The sequence below is a fragment of the Oryctolagus cuniculus genome, chromosome 7 (assembly GCF_964237555.1).
Source record: "Oryctolagus cuniculus chromosome 7, mOryCun1.1, whole genome shotgun sequence".
In the NCBI taxonomy this organism is placed as follows: Eukaryota; Metazoa; Chordata; class Mammalia; order Lagomorpha; family Leporidae; genus Oryctolagus; species Oryctolagus cuniculus.
In genome coordinates, this window is record NC_091438.1 from 47625206 (window position 1) to 47644997 (window position 19792).

General features: G+C 43.8%; 1 protein-coding gene across 3 annotated transcripts in view; it reads right to left on the reverse strand.

Moving 5' to 3' along the window:
- Nucleotides 1-1223: 1223 nt before the first annotated feature.
- PRPF3 (pre-mRNA processing factor 3) overlaps nt 1224-19792 on the reverse strand; it is a 31016-nt gene continuing 12447 nt past the window's right edge. For all 3 annotated transcript variants that reach the window (XM_051857310.2, XM_070077747.1, XM_051857311.2), the window contains 9 exons: nt 19131-19297; nt 18275-18354; nt 15114-15257; nt 12371-12470; nt 12085-12198; nt 10200-10318; nt 9837-9920; nt 6553-6614; nt 1224-1569 (listed from right to left, as the gene is read on the reverse strand). In XM_051857310.2, the coding sequence (XP_051713270.1) occupies nt 1423-1569; nt 6553-6614; nt 9837-9920; nt 10200-10318; nt 12085-12198; nt 12371-12470; nt 15114-15257; nt 18275-18354; nt 19131-19297 (1017 nt within the window). In that variant the 3' untranslated portion in view covers nt 1224-1422. The remainder of the gene's footprint in view (nt 1570-6552; nt 6615-9836; nt 9921-10199; nt 10319-12084; nt 12199-12370; nt 12471-15113; nt 15258-18274; nt 18355-19130; nt 19298-19792) is intronic.

Below are 19792 nucleotides of genomic sequence, written 5' to 3' on the forward strand. Positions count from 1 at the left end.
TGCACCTCTGCTTCTGATCCAGCGTCCTGCTAATGCAGGACACTTAATGTTTCAAGTTCTGGGTCCCCTGACATCCACGTGAGAACTAGATGGAGTTCCCGGCTCCTGGCTTCAGCCTGGCTCATTCCATGGCTTTTGACGATATCTGAGGAGTGAACCACTGGTTGGAAGGTTTCTTTCTCCTGTCACTCTTTCAAATAGATGGACATAAATAAGCATTAAAAAAGATTAAAAAACAAACATATACACGAGGTGGGGTGGAGGAGAGAAGTTATACTAGTTTTTCCTTAATACCTTTTGCACTCCCTTATCTTTTTCTACCTTTCTATCCAGTGCTAATACTACCTTAAAATTGGAACTCCAACCAGGACCTGAAACAAGGAACTTTGCTACAAGAGTTACTTTTGTAACACAGGATGTTTCAGCCTCAAGTCAAGTATCCATTCTCAAACACCACATCTTAGGCAGCTTCACCTTGCAGGAATTCATGGGAGCTCTTTGGTCAGTGGGGTTTTGGCCAGTCCATTCCCAATACATCAACAGGCAACGTGAAATTGGAAGACAAGTACGGGAAGAATTCTGAACTTCAATGGATACTTAGACTCTGATCCAAATACTTCTAAAAATCAAAACAGAAACACATTAAATACTGAAACAGAACCAACTACATTCTAGTGAGACTGTTACCCGGAGAATGAAACCAAACAGAAAACCCTATACATTTCTTTTTAGGAGGGGATTTTAAATTGGCAGAAGAGACAAAATGGGCTAAATTCTCTAATCTTACTCTCCTTTACAAACTAATACATACCATCCTACTTGGACTCTCCTGTGTCCATTTCACCCACAACACACATTCCCATATATGCACCCATTTGAAGAACTGATTTCCTGGAAAGAAAACTTGCCAAGATTGAGAAACCTGTCTACCTTTGACTCATCTATTGGAGTTAGCTAAAGGGATGGGCATTCATCCCACTTAACATCTCTCCCTGCTTCATTCTGCTCCAGGAAACATTATCACTCTTACTCAAGGATGAGGTCAGATATTTCCACAAGACTTCAAAAATATATAACCATTTATCGATCCACCTGTCCATTTATACAGAAATATCAATGTCAAAAAGTTGCTTCTGCACAGCAATTGCCAGAAGTCTGGGAAAAAAGGTCACTTGAAGACCCCAGCTGTAATGCACATGAGTATGTAAAAATATCATACCACGTTTAAAAATAACTCTTTAATCATATGCACATACGGGGAATAAAGGGCAGCACCAGGCTGACAGGGAAAAAGAGCATTGTCCCGATGTCTGCTTGGCACAGTTCTGAGATCACACACACAAGTGGGAGTGGGCTGGGAAGTAGAATAAGAGAGGACGAGGAGACAAAGGCAAGGAGGGAGAGGCAGGGCTTGCAGTAGTCTCAGTCAGTGGACTCCAACACAGATTCACTCAGTGCAAGGTCCCAGTAGTGTTCAGCCCCGTGCTTTTTGAAATGCTCACGAGCCATGTTTTCTGTAGGGCACTGTTTAAATTTCATCTCTCCAAAGCTCCGGTCTTTGGCAGTACCCTGGGAAAGAAACAAAGTTAACATTAAAAACACTGTTATTTCTTATTTAAAGCAGACCTTCTTTTACAAGACATGTGCCTAGCTAAATGTGCTTTTAAAGCACCTGCAACTTTGAACTTCTTGGAGATCTACATGACTTTTCATATGAATAAAGGTGCAGTTTTGACTTGCTCTGGTGTATGGGATGACATGAACTTGTCTCCTCTCAGGCCTTAAGGACCAGATTTGAGCTTTCAAGTATGAGTTAAGACAGCAGAGTCTGGGCCGGTGCTGCAGCTCAATAGGCTAATCCTCCACCTAGCGGCGCTGGAACACCAGGTTCTAGTTCTGGTCGGGGCGCCAGATTCTGTCCTGGTTGCCCCTCTTCCAGGCCAGCTCTCTGCTGTGGCCCGGGAAGGCAGTGGATGATGGCCCAAGTGCTCGGGCCCTGTGCACCCCATGGGAGACCAGGAGAAGCACCTGGCTCCTGCCTTTGGATCAGTGTGGTGCGCCGGCCGCAGCGCGCCAGCCGTGGCGGCCATTGGAGGGTGAACCAACAGCAAAAAGGAAGACCTTTCTCTCTGTCTCGCTCTCTCACTATCCACTCTGCCTGTCAAAAAAAAAAAAAAAAAAAAAAAAAAACCAGAGTCTGAAACAACTTTTTACAAGACTAAGTGAAAGCATGTACACAAGTAGGAAGCTCTGAGGCCCAGTGACAAAGGACAACTGGGGTGAGAGGAGGACAATCAAAGAGGGCTACCTGCAGAGATCTACAATAGAGAAAGACATTGCAGCAATGGCAGTCACAGGTGCCAACTCAAACGGCTATCAAAGGAGCATTGAGTCTAATAAGGAGAATTTGGCTTATTTTTGAATCTGAGAGACAATTTCTGCAGATTCTCAGACATAAATGGGAAATCTGGAAGAGAGATGGGGGCTGGCTTGTTAAACTTAGCAAACAACAAAATGGGTATTATGGATACTAATATCTAATTTGTATGTATAAATTAAGGAGTCTGGGATAAGACAGAAGGTTATAATGAAAAACTGTTAACAGTAATTACCTATATAGAATAGTCTTAAGAGATCAGAGAAAAGGAAAAAAGACTTTTTCAGCAAATGCTCTTATGAATAGTTAGAATTTTTTATTTTAATAAGCACTCACACATAGAAATTATAATATTTGAGATGGAAATGCTTGATTTGAGCATTATACATTATATACATGTATTGAATATTGTACCCCATAAATAAGTATAAATACTATAAGCAATGAAAAAGAAAAAACTCAATTCATTACTTTTGTAATGACTTATCACTTCTATAATTATAGTAAAAAACTAGTTAATGTAAATAAACACACCTATAAAACCAAAGATATCCATGTACATGAACACAGCAATAAATAAAAACATGAAAACATTCATTAAGAGGACAGGCTAGATGATCACAAGAAAGGTTTCATTTGCAGAGTAAATTAGTGGGCTGGCACTGTGGCCATAGTGGGCTAAGTCTCCACTTGCAGCGCCAGAATCCCATATGGGCGCCAGTTTGAGTCCTGGCTACTCCACTTCTGATCCAGCTCTCTGCTATGGCCTGGGAAAGCAGTGGAAGATGGCCCAAGTGCTTGGGCCCCTGCACCCATGTGAGAGACCCAGAAGAAGCTCTTTGCTCCAGATTGGCTCAGCTCTGGCCATTGCGGCCACCTGGGGAGTAAACCAGCGGATGGAAGACTTTTCTCTCTGTCTCTAACTCTACCTCTCAAATAAATAAAAATCTTAAAAAAAAAAAAAAAAAAAAAAAAAAGTAAATTAGTCCCACTTTATGAAGTTCTACACATAATTATCTGATTTGGTTCTCAGACAAAAACAAAAATTTGCAGTAAATCTGCTGCCTGAGATGCTGGCATGCTATATAGGCACTGGTTTGTGTCTCAGCTGCTCCATTTCCAATCCAGCTCCCTGCTGATGGTCTAAGAAAGCAGTAGCAGATAGCCAGGGGCCAGTGCTGTGGCTTAGCAGGTAAAGCTGTGGCCTGCAGTGCCAGCATCCCATATGGTGCCAGCTCAAGTCCCAGATGCTCCACTACCAATCCAGCTCTCTGCTATGGCCTGGGAAAGCAGTAGATGGCCCAAGTCCTTGGGCTCTTGCACCAGTGTGGGAAGACTTGGCGGAAGCTCATAGCTTTTAGCTTCGTATCAGTGCAGCTCTGCCATTCCGGCCAACTGGGGAGTGAACCAGCAGATGAAAAACCTCTTTGTGTAACTCTTTCAAATAAATTAATCTTTCAAACAAGACAACAAAAACTCAACATTTTATAGGTATGGCAACATAATGTGACATTAAGTGTATTGCCCAGATTGCATAGCTAGTCAGTGGTAGTGTGTAGCCTTTTTATATTCTTAAATCTAGTACTTTTTCATTGTACCCAGATTTAGAAAAATTCCACAATTCATTCCCTTCCTTCCAAGTCTCCTATTGCTATGGTCTACATATGGTTTCAGTGTGTTCTCCAAAAGCCAATGCTGGAAGTGCGGACCCACCCTTTACAGTCACTTCTCATTCTGATTCTCTGCCATGTCTTTTTTTTTTTTTTTAATATTTTATTTATTTGACAGCTAGAGTTAACAGGCAGTGAGAGGGAGAGACAGAGAGAAAGGTTTTCCTTCTGTTGATTCACTCTCCAAGTGGCCGCAACAGCTGGAGCTGTGACGATCCAAAGCCAGGAGCCAGGTGCCTCTTCCCAGTCTACCACGTGGGTTCAGGGGCTCAAGCTCTCGGGTCATCCTCCACTACCCTCCCAGGCCACAGCAGAGAGCTGGATCGGAAGAGGAGCACCTGGGACTAGAACTGGCGCCCATATAGGATGCCGGTGCCACAGGTGGAGGATTAACCCACTCCACCATGGCGTTGGCCCCTCTGCCACAGTTTAATGCAGCCAAAAAACCCTTACTGGAAACGGAAGAGATGGGGCTGCTGGATTTAGGACCATCAAACTGTATTTTCTTTATACATTACCCAGTCTCAAGTATTTTTTTTTTTATGATTTATTTATTGGGGCTGGTGCTGTGGCGCAGCAGGTTAAGCCCTGGCCTGAGTTCTGGCATCCGATAGGGGCACCAGTTCTAGTTCTGGCTGCTCCTCTTCCAATCCAGTTCTCTGCTCTTGCCTGGGAAAGTAGTAGCAGATGGTCCAAGGCCGGTGCCACACCTCACTAGGCTAATCCTGTGGCGCCGGCACTTAGGGGCCCAGGTGCTTGGGCCCTGCACCTGCATGGGAGACCAGGAGGGGGCACTGGCTCCTGGCTTCGGATCGGTGCAGTGCGCCGGCTGTGGCAGCCATTTGGGGGCTGAACCAACGGAAAAAGGAAGATCTTTCTGTCTCTCTCTCTAATTCTGCCTGTCAAAAAAAAAAAAAAAAAAAAAAAAAAAAAAGAAAGATGGTCCAAGTTGTTGGGCCCCTGCACCCACGTGGAAGACCTGGCTCCTACCTTTGGATTGGCACAGCTCCTGCTGTTGTGGCCATTTGGGGAGTGAACCAGCGGACGGAAGAACTCTTTCTCTGTCTCTACCTCTCTCTGTAACTGTCTTTCAAATAAATAAAATAAATCTTTAAAAAAATTTACTTATTTATTTGAAAGGCAGAATTATGAGAGAGTGACAGAGGGATGGAGAGGAAGGGGGGAAAAGGAGGGAGGGAGGGAGAGGGAGAGAGAGGGAGGGAGAGAAAATCTTCCATTTGCTTGTTCACTCCCTAAATGGCATAATGACTGGGGCTGGGCTAGGCTGAAACCAGGCGCCAGTTTCTTCCAGGTCTCCCAGACAGGTGCAGGAGCCCAAGGACTTAGGCCATCTTCTGCTTTCTCAGGCACATTAGCAGGGAGCAGGAATGGAAGTGGAGCAGCCATGACTCAAATGGTGCCCATATAGGATACTGGCACTGCAGATGGCAGCTTAACCTGGCTCTGCCACAGAGCCAGCCTCAAGATTTTTTGTTATAGCAACAGAAAACAAACTAAGCTTCACACTCATGACACTGAAAAAATTTTCAGTAGAGGACTCGTATTCTTGCCACTAGCATTTTCCATACAGTTTCCGAGTGGCATGTACTATATACTCATCAATGTAACTAAAATATAATCAGGAATAATTTTCTCTTAAATTTAAAAAGTAGTTATCAAGTGGTACATGTTGTGGTACAGCAGAATAAGCCATTGCTTGGGTCACCCACCTCCCATATCAGAGTGCCAGCTGAGTCCCAGCTACTCTCTACTTTTTTTCTTTTTTAAAAATTTGTTTATTTATTTGAAAGGCAGAGTTACACAGTGAGAGAAGGAGAGGCAGAGTAAGAGAGAGAGGTGTCTTCCATTCACTTGTTCACTCCACAATTGGCCGCAATGGCTGGAGTTATGCCGATCCAAAGCAAAGAGCCAGGAGCTTCCTCAGGTCTCCTATGTAGGTGCAGGGGCCCAGGGGCTTGGGCCATACTCTACTGCTTTCCCAGGCCACAGCAGAGAGCTGGATCAGAAGTGGAACAGCAGGGACCCACACTGGCACCAATATAGGATGCCAGCTCCACAGGAGGTCACTATACCTGCTACGCCACAGAGCTGACCCCTACTCTGCACTTCTGATCCAGTTTCTTACTAATGTGACAGCAGATGATGGCCCAAATACTGAGGTTCCTGTCATTTGCATGGGAGATCAGGGTGGAGTTCCTGTCTCCTGGCTTCAGCCTGAGGCAGCTCTGGCTGTTGTGAGTGTGGGAAGTGATGGAAGATCTCTTTCCTCCTGCCTTTCAAATAAATGGTAAAAAGTGAAACACCCCACCCTACTCAAAAAATAAAAAATAAAAAATTTGGATTCCAAAAAGAAACATGAATTAGTTTAAGAATTATTCACTGTTTACTTTCTGCCATTCTGCGGCTCCACTTGACTAGTTACAACTACAAACAATGAGGAACTCATGGAAGTTCTACTTCAGTGTTGTACAAAGCATCACTTACCTCCCAGACTAGTACACATTTGTTGGTTTTCTTCACAGCTTCTTCATCAGATTCCTCATCATCTGGAAAAATACAATATAGTGCAATCTTGTTCTAGACAGACTAGAGTCTCCGGATTTAGTTCCAAACAAACAGTATTTGGGTCCACTCAAATTCTTTCCCATATGTTGGAGTTATGTCATTTTTCCTGTTTTTATTTATTTTCTCTACTCTTTAGGCTTTACTGCTCCAGGCAGGCAGTAACATTAACTAATTCAACAAGCATTTACTGAGTACTTACTATGTGTCAAGAGCTGGGAATAAGGAAATACAAGTAAAACAAGCAGTTGTCGTAGGCACTTTGGGACGAGGCTTCAGATGTTATGGAACTTTTAACCAAATGGAGGAGGGAAAACACACTTAATGAAAATATCTTAGGAATACTTACAAAGCAAAATAAAGTATCTATCAATTATAGTACAAAAATGCATTTTAAGTACTTAGCAAATAAAGAGTAGCATAGGGCCACAGTTAAGTCAAGTTAAGAAACTTAGGGTTCTCTGGAGATGTTGAATGCCAATCCAGGTCATCAACAACGGGAAGAACACACACAGATGGAACCAAGAGGGCCAGGAGAACATTAAAGATATGTAAGATAAGACAGGGTTGGGTGGAAAGATGAAAAGTACATTGTTTTGGCCAAAGCAGAAAGCTTTTTCTTTTTAAGATTTATTTATTTGGCCGGCGCCGCGGCTCACTAGGCTAATTCTCCGCCTTGCAGTGCTGGCACACCGGGTTCTAGTCCCGGTCGGGGCGCCGGATTCTGTCCCGGTTGCCCCTCTTCCAGGCCAGCTCTCTGCTGTGGCCAGGGAGTGCAGTGGAGGATGGCCCAAGTCCTTGGGCCCTGCACCCCATGGGAGACCAGGATAAGTACCTGGCTCCTGCCATTGGATCAGCGCGGTGCGGCGGCCATTGGAGGGTGAACCAACGGCAAAAAAAGGAAGACCTTTCTCTCTGTCTCTCTCTCACTGTACACTCTGCCTGTCAAAAAAAAAAAAAAAAAAAAAGATTTATTTATTTTATTTGAAAGTCAGAGTTACAGAGAGAGGAAAGGCAGAGAGAAAGAAAGAGAGAGAGATCTTCCATCCGCTGGTTCACTCTCCAACTGGCCCCAAGAGTCGGAGCTAAGCCGATCCAATCCAAAGCCAGGAGCCGTGAGCTTCTTCCAGGTCTCCTACACGGGTACAGGGACCCAAGGACTTGGGTCATTTTCTATTGCTTTCCCAAGCCATAGCAGAGAGCAGGATTGGCAGTAGAGCAGTCGGGACTCTAACTGGTGCCATATGGGATGCTGGCACTGCAGGCAGCGGCTTTACCCGCTATGCCACAGTGCCAGCCCCAAAAGCTTTTTCTTAATATCGAAATCTTTTTTGCCTTAAATCCTTTAAAAAAAAAACTTTTAATAAAAGAATAGTATAGGGGCCGGTGCTGTGGTACAGCTGGTAAAGCTGCCTGCAGCGCTGGCATCCCATATGGGCACCGGTTCAAGTCCTGGCTGTTCCACTTCTGATCCAGCTCTCTGCTGTGGCCTGGGGAAGCAGTAGAAGATGGCCCAGGCCCTTGGGCCCCTGCAACCATATGGGAGACCCAAAGGAAGCTCCTGGCTCCTGGCTTTGGATTGGCGCAGCTCTGGCCATTGCGGCCAATTGGGGAGTGAGCTAGTGGATGGAAGGCCTCTCCTCCTCTCTCTGTGTAACTCTTTCAAATAAATAAATCTTAAACAAAACAAAACAAAACAAAACAAAAAAAACAGTATAATAAACCTTCAAATGCATGGCCTGTTGAATTTTCACATACCAAATACACTCATGTGTGTAACTAGTACTCAGACCTAGGACAGTTAGGAAAACCAGCTGTTAAAGAAACCTTAAAGCATAGGCAGGAAGAGATGTATAATTTGGGGCATGCTCGGGCTGACTTGCCCCAATTGGTAGAGTTGGAAACATACCAGGGGATTCCAGTTCAATCCCATCAAGGTGGCATGTGCCAATGCCATCTCACTATTCCAAGTGATCAATTTCAGTTCACAATTGATCATAATGAAAGGACTAAGAGTCAAAGGGAGCACATAAACAAGTCTAGTACCTGCTAACACTAACCGATAGAATAAATAAAGGGGAGAGTGATCCAACATGGGAAGTGAGATACTCAGCAGACTCATAGAATGGCGGATGTCCTAAATAGCACTCTGGCCTCAGAATCAGCCCTAAAGGCACTCGGATCTGGCTGAAAAGCCCATGAGAGTATTTCAGGCATGGAAAGCCAAGACACTCTGGCAAAAAGATCTCTGTGAGTGAGATCCCAGTGGAAAGAACAGGTCTTCAAAGAGGGAGGTGCCTTTCTCTGAAGGGAGGAGAGAACCTCCACTTTGACTATGACCGTGTCTAAACAAGATAAGAGTCGGAGAACTCAAGGGGCTTCCATAGCCTTGGAAACTCATGACTGGTGCATAGGGAGATTACTGATGCCATAAACAGGAGTGTCAATTTGTAAAGTCAACAACAGGAGTCACTGTGCACTTACTCCTCATGTAGGACCTCTGTCCTTAATGTGCTGTACATTGAGGCTTAATGCTATAACGAGTACTCAAACAGTATATTTCACTTTGTGTTTCTATGGGGGTGCAAACGATTGAAATCTTTACTTAATGTACACTAAAGTGATCTTCTGTAAAAAAAAAAAAAAAAAAAAAAAATTATCAATTCCCAACTTGACTCTCACTGGGATTAAACATGACAATAGGTCTGATCTGATTTCATCATCATTTAAAAAAAAAATCATCTATTATTTTTCACTTTATGTTTCTGTGTGGGAGCAAACTGTTGAAATCCTTACTTAAGGTATACTAAGCTGATCTTCTGTATATTAAGATAATCGAAAATGAATCTTGATGTGAATGGAAGGGGAGAGGGAGTGGGAAAGGGGAGGGTTGTGGGTGGGAGGGACGGTATGGGGGGGGGAAGCTATTGTAACCCATGAGTCGTACTTTGGAAATTTATATTCATTAAATAAAAGATAAAAAAAAAAAAAAAGCATAGGCAGAAGAACTTTAACACTCATGCATATGATCATGTAACAAATACTCAATCACTATTCAGTAGTCCCCGAGTCTGAATGGGTCTTTCTAAAATTTTGCACACTATCTAGTGTTAGAGTGTCACAGGGAAGGAAGTAATATAAACAGATCTGTGTACCATCCCCACTTCCCAGGCTCTCCCACTTAAACCCCTTTTGCCCCCATTCACCATCTCCCTTCGTGTTAGATGTCTGTTCATCCCACTTTATCCGATGCAGCATAAGACGCTTAAATTTCTTCTGGGCCTTGGGGCCTAGAAACAGAGAAGGAGAATTTTGCAGAGTTGTGGAAGATGATGGATAGAAAGAAACTCTGAGCTCATCTAATACTCCAAGAGGTCAATGTAGCTGAAGCAATCCCGGGAACCACATCTCGGGGCCTTCTACTCCAATAAACACATCAACAGAGGCTCAGTATATTACACCCAAGTATGCACTGTGATACTATCTTATTCTTCCTTTTCCCCACAATGCTAATCACTGTAGGCCTATGGCTGTCTGGGAATAGTCTCCCTCAATTTTTTCAGACTCACCCCCTTCCACTACTACCACGTTGACATCCTTGTGGAGTACCACCACCCCTGTCAGGTACAGCTGCCCAGCATTGGCCTCAATCTTGAACTTCTTGGCTGGGTTGCTCAAATTTCGAACTCTGGAGAAGGGAAAGCTTAGTTATGTCTTCCATTTTAGCATCAGGTAGTTGCCTGAATGGAATGGCAAATAAATGAATGGATCCAAAACAGACTTCTCTCTAAAAAACAAAAGTCTCTGGAGTAAACAAATACATGAATACTTAGAAGGTAGAACTGACGAGTCTGCAAATATTTCCACTATGTTGTATTTCTTCACAGTCTAGCACTATACATTTTACAAGTAACAGCTGATCAAAATTTACTCTAACAATGAGGAAGTTATTTACTGCTATCCAAAAATATTTATAAGTTTGTTATTCTTTGGTTTTTAGAAAATTTTTGTTTATTTTCATTTTATTTTGAATGACATGAGAGAAAGAGAGTCACAGAAACAAACAGATCTTCCATCTGCTGGTTTACTGCCCAAATGCCTGTGACAGCCAAAGCTTGGCTAGGCCAAAGCCAGGAGCTCAGGACTCAAACTGGATCTCCCATATGGGTAACAGGAACCCAAGTACTTGGGCCATTATCTGCTATTTCCCAGGGTGCACATTAGCAGGAAACTGGAATCAGAAGTAGAACTGGCGCTTGAACCCAAGCACTCAGATATGGGATGAGTGTCCCAAGCAGGATCTTAATCACTGCACCAGTACTCATTCCAGTGCACTGTTCTTGACAGTGTAAAGACCTACACATTCTTTGTTCTCTAGATGCTTATAATGTAGTCACCATGAATGCATAAAAGCTTTCTAAAAGGATACATGAAAAACTGTAAATAGTAATTAACTCAGAGTGGACTTACGGGATTAGAAAATAAAAAAAGGACATTTTTCAGTAAGTGTTCTGTAAAGTTAGAATTTAAAAAAAAATCTTTACAAGCATTCACTACTTTGTAATAATGTACCATTTTTATAAAAAAGAATTAGGTCTTATAAACAAACACATTTAAAAACAGAAGACATATTCAAAAGAATAAAATAAAACATTAAATTAACACAAAGGTAGAAAAAATATTTGTCATCCAAACGCATTTTTTGAGTGAGGATAAAAGGATTACTGAAATAAATGAAGATAAACATATGACTACTGGGGCGGTGCTGTGGCACAGTGGGTAAAAGCCATCGCCTGCATTGCTGGCACCCCATATGGACACTAGTTAGAGACCTGGCTGCTCCACTTCCAATCCAGCTCTCTGCTATGGCCTGCGAAAGCAGAAGATGGCCCAAGTCCTTGGTCCCCTGCACCCAAGAGGGAGACCCAGAAGAAACTCATGGCTCCTGGCTTTGGATTGGCACCAGCACTGGCCGCTGTGGCCATCTGGGGAGTGAAGCAGCAGATGAAAGACCACTCTCTCTGCCTCTGCCTCTCTGTAACTCTGCCTTTCAAATAAATAATAAATCTTAAAACATAAATATTACATATATAACCACTGAAGAAAAAAAATTTTTAGGGCTTTCTGAAGAAGTAGGGTGATATTTTATATTGTACAAAGGACAAACAATCCTTAATTCACATCTTGGCCTGAGTAAGTATACTAATTTGTTCATTCCTCAAAACTAATATTGGCTAATAAAGACAACTTGAGCTGGATGAACTGGATAACCATAAAAATAAGTCTTTAGCTTTCACCTCTGTAAAATTATTAGCTTATGATTCACAGTAAAGTCATTAAAAGTGAGTAAGTACTATTGCCGGGTATGTTTCTGACCACAATGGTTCTGCCTCAAGCACTTGGAAAATATTTTGGTACTGCTAAGGGGAAGGCTGGCCCAGTATGAACACCTACCTATATACAGATATGTGTACCCCCTGTGAAATGTCTTCTTTAAGCTTTTTAATTTTCTTGACCTTTCTCTGTTCTGCTGTAAGTTTTCGGGCAGCGTTGGCTTCTTCATGCGCTCTGTCGTGACAGGAAGGACATCCACAAGTGAGAAAGGCATTGAAGATCAGAGGCAGGGCTGAGGGAAAGAGAGAGCAACGGAGGACTCTCCCCTCCCTTCAAATATGGATCCCCTAGAAGAGTTTGGGAAGGGTACTTGCCCTGGGTTTCCACCCAATCCCACGGCACTTACTTCTGTCTTTTTGCCATCTGAGCTCTGACATGGGCTTCTACCTTCGTCGGGTCTTGAACAGCTTCTGTTCCTAACACTCTCATCAGATTAGAAATTCTCACTGCAGTGGAGAGAGGACAGCAATCATCTTCTAACTCCCTTCTCTAGCTGGGAAAGTCTGTTACCTTTTCTGTCAATCATCTTGTTTACCTACTTCAAATCTCTTCAAAAGTCTCTTCCCCCAGTAACTCCTAACTTGAAAAGCTCTCTCCCCTCCAGAATTAACTCAATTAAATTTACACAATCTGAAGAACTGGTATGCACTTATATTATCTGAAAATTTATGAAAGACAAAGAACTTTTTGAAATTTGGTATTTTTCATTATGCTCACAATACCTACTGAAAGATCCTATACATAACAGTACTCGCTCAACACATTATTACTGGGGGCTGGCACTATGAAATAGCAAGTAAAATTGCTGCCTGTGATGCTGGCACCCCAAATGGGCATGGGTTCATGCCCTGGCTGCTCCACTTCCAATCCAGCTCCCTGTTAATGGTCTGGGAAAAGCAACAGAAGATGGCCCAAGGGTCTGAACCCCTGCCACCCACATGGGAGACTAGATGGAGCTCTTGACTCCTGGCTTCAGACTGGCTCAGCCCTGGCCATTGTGGCCATTTGGGGAATCAAACGATGGTAGATGGAAGATCTCTCTGTTTCTATTTCTCCCTCTCTGTGAATCTTTCAAATAAATAAAATTTTTAAAAAACAACAAGAAAAAGAAACATTACTACTGAATGATAGTAACTACTGGGGTAAATTTAACTGTATTTTCATTTTTTTAAAAAATTGGGGCTGGCGCTGTGGTGAAGCAGTTAATGCCACTGCCTGTAGTGCTGGCATCCCATATGGGCACCAGTTCAAGTCCTGGCTGCTCCTCTTCTAATCCAGCTCTCTACTATGGCCTGGGAAAGCAGTGGAAGATGGCCCAAGTACTTGATCCCCTGCACCTGTGTGGGAGACCCAGAGGATGCTCCTGGCTTCGTCTCTGTCTCTCTCTCTGCCTCTACCTCTCTGTGACTCTGCCTTTCAAATCAAATAAATAAATCTTATAAAATAAAAAATTATTTTCATCTTATTTCAAAGGCAGAGAGAAAGAGAGACAGATATTCCATCTTCTGGTTCACTCCCCAAATGTCTGCAACAGCCAGGCTGAGCCAGGCTGAAGTCAGGAGGCTACAATGCCAGGTGTGTCTCTCTTGTGAGCAGCAGGGACCTAACCATGGGATCCACCATCTGTTTTCTCCCATGGTGCATATTAGCAGGAAGCTGGATTTAGCACTAGATCTGGGACCCAACCCATGCACTCTGCTATGGGATGCAGGTGTCTTTTTTTTTTTTTTTTTGACAGGCAGAGTGGACAGTGAGAGAGAGAGACAGAGAGAGAAAGGTCTTCCTTTGCCGCTGGTTCACCCTCCAATGGCCGCCGCTGCAGCCGGCGCACCGCGCTGATCCTGGCAGGAGCCAGGAGCCAGGTGCTTTTCCTGGTCTCCCATGGGGTGCAGGGCCCAAGCACCTGGGCCATCCTCCACTGCACTCCCTGGCCATAGCAGAGAGCTGGCCTGGAAGAGGGGCAACCGGGACAGAATCCGGCGCCCCAACCGGGACTAGAACCCGGTGTGCCGGCGCCGCAAGGTGGAGGATTAGCCTATTGAGCCACGGCGCCGGCTAAATGTTTATCTCTTGTTCATGAGCATAGTTTGTTCTTTTTTTTTTTTTTTTTTTTTTTTTTTTTTTTTTTTGACAGGCAGAGTGGACAGTGAGAGAGAGAGACAGAGAGAAAGGTCTTCCTTTTGCCGTTGGTTCACCCTCCAATGGCCGCCGCGGCCGGCGCGCTGCGGCCGGCGCACCGCGCTGATCCGATGGCAGGAGCCAGGAGCCAGGTGCTTTTCCTGGTCTCCCATGGGGTGCAGGGCCCAAGCACCTGGGCCATCCTCCACTGCACTCCCTGGCCACAGCAGAGGGCTGGCCTGGAAGAGGGGCAACCGGGACAGAATCCGGCGCCCCGACCGGGACTAGAACCCGGTGTGCCGGCGCCGCTAGGCGGAGGATTAGCCTAGTGAGCCGCGGCGCCGGCCCTGGGATGCAGGTGTCTTAAGCAGGTGTTATGCCAAATGCCCACCCCATTATTTCCATTTTAAAAATTAAAATGTTAAGAATTATGTATGTAACTCTATGCAGACTGTAACTACTGTCTTCATGAACTTTAGTGTTTTATAGTCAATAAAGCTTTAAGCTTTACAGAACCTTACAACAAATATGTTGATTTGTTTCAACATGAAAAGACAGTAAAGAGTTTAGGGAAAGATAAAAGAATGATTCCAAGAAACAGAAAGCACTGATATAGAGACATAGTAAAGTTCCTATAGACTTAAAGAGATAAACATTTGGATGGGGCCAGCATTGTGGCATTGTGGTAGTAGGTAAAGCCACTGCCTGAGATACTGGCATCCCATATGGGCACCAGTTTGTGTCCCAGCTACTCCACTTATGATCCAGCTCCCTGCTAGTGGCCTCGGAAAACAGTAGAAGATGTCCCAAGTGTTTGAGCCCCTGCCACCCACATGGGAGACCTAGATGGAACTCCTGGCTTCAGACTGGCCCACCAAAACTTCAACTCTAAATGCACTTTAAAAAAAGAAAAAGAAAAAAAAGAGATAAACCTGCCAACCTTTTTCAGTAGCAGGAGCCAAGAGTCATACCTTTGGGTTCTGGAGGAGGCATCAGGCCCAGCCTGACTTTCTCTTGTAATTCCTTCTGTGCTTCCCTCCTTGTTTGCCTCCGAAGTTTCTTCTGTTCCTTCTTGGTAAGATACACCCCTAGAGTAACTGGTGTGTCATTGTCAACTGCAAGGCAGAGAAATGAGTGTAGCAAAATTATTAATCATACTAAAAGGATCTTTAGTTTATTATTTTTAAGTTATGATAGGGATAGTATTGTGATGTTTTTAAAAAGCATTCATGGGGCCGGCGCTGTGGCATAACGGGTAAAGCCGCTGCCTACAGTGCCGGCATCCCTTATGGGTGCTGGTTTGAGTCCCAGCTGCTCCCCTTGCAATCCAGCTCTCTGCTATGGCCCCAGAAAGCAGTGGAAGATGGCTCAAGTCCTTGGGCCCCTGCACCCACGTGGGAGACCTGGAAGAAGCTCCTGGCTCTTGGCTTTGGATCAGCCCAGCTCTGGTTGTTGCGGCCAATTGGGGAGTAAACCAATGAATGATGGAAGACCTCTCTTTCTGACTCTCCTTCTCTGTGTAACTCAGATTTTCAAATAAATCAATAAATCTTTAAAAAAAAAAAAAAAAAAAAAAAAAAAACAGGATTCATGAGGTTGGTGTTGTGGCACAGTGTGCAAAGCCTCCACCTGTGGTGTCTGCATCCCACATGAGCGCCAGTTCGTGTCCCGGCTGCTCCTCTTCTGATCCAGCTCTTTCCTTTTTGTCTTTCTTTTTTTTGACAGGCAGAGTTAGACAGTGAGAGAGAGAGACAGAGAGAAAGGTCTTCCATTTTCCGTTGGTTCACCCCCAAGTGGCCGCTACGGCCGGTGTGCTACGCCTGAGGCCAGGAGCCAGGTGCTTCTTCCTGGTCTCACATGCGGGTGCAGGGCCCAATAACCTGGGCCATCCTCCACTACCTTCCCGGGCCACAGCAGAGAGCTGGAGTGGAAGAGGAGCAACCGGGACAGAATCCAGCATGCCAACCGGGACTAGAACCCAGGGTGCTGGCACTGTAGGCAGATTAGCCAAGTGAGCCACGGCGCCAGCCCCGATCCAGCTTTTTCTATGGCGTAGGAGAGCAGTATAAGATGGCTCAAGTGCTTGGGCCCCTGCACCCATGTGGGAGACCCGGAAGAAGCTCCTGGCTCTTGATTTGCCCAGCTCTGGCCACTGCAGCCATTTGGGAAGTGAACTGGTGGATCGAAGGTCTCTCTCTCTCTCTGTCTCTCCCTCTCTCTGTCTATAACTCTACCTTTCAAATAAATAAATAAATAAATCTTTAAAAAAAAACAAAGCATTTGTATCTTTCATTAAGTAATATTCGAGGCTGTTTTTCTTTAAGCAGCTGAACCCATTCATTAAATGAAACAAATACAGAAAACAAAACTAGAGCCGCTCTAGTTTCTCTAGGTGAGGATTAGGTTAAAGTACCTAGAACTCCATTTAGATCCCACTTCTTGAACCTTGATGTTTCCATGGAATAAAATTTGAAAATACTCAGTGATAGGCTTTGTGATTTTAGAGTCACAGGGAAAGGGAAAAATCTGCTTTTTTTTTTTTTTTTTACAGAGTTACACAGTGAGAGAGAAAGGTCTTCCATTCCGTTGGTTCATTCCCCAAATGGCCGCAATGGCCGGAGCTGCACCGGTCCGAAGCCACGAGCCAGGTGCTTCTCCCTGGTCTCCCATGCGGGTGTAGGGGCCCAAGCACTTGGGCCATCTTGCACGGCCCTCCTGGGCCACAGCAGAGAGCTGGACTGGAAGAGGACTAGAACCCAGCACCCATATGGGATGCTGGCGCCACAGGCGGAGGATTAACCAAGTGAGCCATGGTGCCAGCCCCAAAATCTGCATTCTCAAAGTACATTAACTCAATCATTTGACGCAAACACCCAAGTGGGAGACCCAGGCAAGCATCCCTAATCTGAAAATCCAATTTCCAAAATGTAAAGAACCTTTCTATGGGTGCCAGTGCTGTTGCGCAGTAGGTTAAACCTCCAGCCTGCGGTGCTGGCATCCCATATGAGCTCCAGTTCATGTCCCAGCTGTTCCTCTTCCAATCTAGCTCTCTGCTACGGCCTGGGAAAGTAGCGGACGATGGCCCAACTGCTTGGTCCCCTGTACTTGCATGGGAGATCCAGAAGAAGCTCCTGACTTCGGATTAGCCTGGCTCCAGTTGTTGTGGCTATTTGGGGAGTGAACCAGTGAATGGAAGACCTATCTTTGTCTCTCCTTCCCTCTGTCTGTAGCTCTGCTGTTCAAATAAGTAAATAAATTTTTTTTTTCTTTTCTTTTCTTTTTAAAGATCTATTTACTGCAAAGGCAGAGAGAAAGAAAGATGATCCATCTGCTAGTTCATCCCACAACTGCTAAGGCTAAGCCAGACTGAAGCCAGAAGCCCAGGATTCCGTAAGTCTCCCAAATGGGTGGCAGGAACCCAAAAACTTGAGCCATCCTCTGCTGCCTCCCAGAGTGCACACTAGCAGGAAGTTGGAATTGAAAACAGAGCAGAGACTTGAACCCAGGCACTCTGATATTGGTTTCAAGTACTCAAAACGGTGACTTAACCACTGTGGCCTAACATCTGTCACTGCTGAACCCTTGAAGAAGGCATATAAGTTGTTATCTCTACATTGAGGAAATTCCAGTGTTCTAAGTGACTTACTTAAGGCATCCAGCTAGTTAAAAACACAGCCACAATTAAAACCTATCTCTCTTGTTTGAACCAATAGACTTTTACTACAAAAAAAAAAAAAAAAAAAGAAAGAAAGGCCAAAGATAAAGAATATTTAAGATGGGCAGGAGTATAGAGGAATACACAGGACTCGAGTTGGAGTTAGAAACCCACCAAAGCCCAGTTTACAATACACATCAGTGAGGCCATCTGCAGATCAGGGCTCAGTGCTCTAGAGCTGCACTGCCAAGTATGGTAGCCAAGAGCCACATGTAGTACTTGAATTTCAATTAATTAAAACTGAATACATCTAAAAATACAGTTTCTCAGTTAAAATAGTGCAACTTAGTTTTCAGTGCTCAATAATCAAGAGAGTGGCTGATGTTTTGCACAACACAGAGAGCATGTCCATCACCACATAAAGTTCTATTGCATAATGCTGCAGCAGACCCTTCAGCTGAGTAATCTATACATTACCTGGAGGATTGAGCTGGGCTGGATGTTCAACAAGATTTGTGATTCCAAAATAATCTTCTCTCTTGGGATTTTCCTCTGTACTAAAATTGGAGGAGGAAGAGAACACAAGATATATGGGTAGATGTGACTCTAAGAGTCTCAGAAACTTAAAAATCTATTCTTCATTATGTGTTCTTGTATTTTTTTTTTTAGCATTTATATATCTATTACATGCCCTTTCACAGTGAGAAAACTGGTCCCTCCGAGGTTGGATGCACTCCCCATTCCAGTCATTTCTACCTTTTTTCTACCCTAATACCCCCAATAGGAAATCACATTGTTTCAGCAGTAAGTCCCCTGGAGAGTGGTTGACAGAGCAAGAGTAAGGCTGAGACAGTCTCCCAAAGTCATGTGTCAGAGTGAGGGAGTAGAGACAGTTAAAGTTCTTTAAGTTTGTATTATCTGCTTTATTTACAGTTATCTTTCCCATCAAGTAAGAATATCTGATCTATTATAACTGCATCTTTAAGAAATGTAAATATTGCAGGGTGCATGCCTGTCTTGCAGTAGTTAAAGAAATGTATTATGTAGCAAAACATAAAATTAAGAAAACAAATATGCCAAAAGCAAATGTGCAAGAAAAGCAAAAAGAAAATTTATGGATCTTTAAAATATTATTTATACCCCTAATTTTCCTACATTAACCCAAGAAACTAAAAATATTTTATAAATGTAAATAATAAATAACTTATATATATGAGATTGTATGTAGCTACCTAGATGGTACATAGCTACCTATTTCCTTCAGATTTAAAAACTGTATTTTATGCAGGAAGTACCATCTCACCCATTAAAAGTAATTAACTAACAAACTCACAGGTCAAAGCCATTGGGGATGATGTAAGAGTCCCACCACTCAATTTCAGGAATATCTCCTTCCTTTAACTCCTTCTTGGGAGCAATGAGAGCAAGCCTAGTTGAAGTATGGATGCCTGTTTTTCGAGCTGCCTGTGAGATCTCTGCCTGAAGCTTCTCCAGTTGAGCCTAAAGAAAAGATAAACCAAGACAGGAAGATAAATTGGAGTCAGAAAATAGGGAAGTGTAGGGCGGGTGTCTGATGCGTGGTTAAGACGCCGTTTGGAGTGTCCACATCCTATACCACCAGAGTGCACTGGTTTGAGTCCCTGGTTCCACTTCCAATACAGGCTTCCTTCTAACGTGCAGTAGTTGACAGCTCAAGTATTTGGGTCTCTGGCACCCACATGGTAAACACAGACAGAGTTCCAATCTCCTGGCTTTGGCCTTGCATAATTCTAGCTGTTATGGACATTTGGGAAGTGAACCAATAGATGGAAGATTCTCTCTCCCTCACTGCCTTTCAAGCAAATGAAAATAAACAAATAAAATTTACAAAATAAAAAAAAGAAAACAGGGAGTGGCAGAATCCCAAATTTTCAAACATTCTGTTGAACTCTTTACACTCAATATAACTAGTTCATAATTTCTGGGAACTCAAAAGCTATTCTTCCTGATTTTATC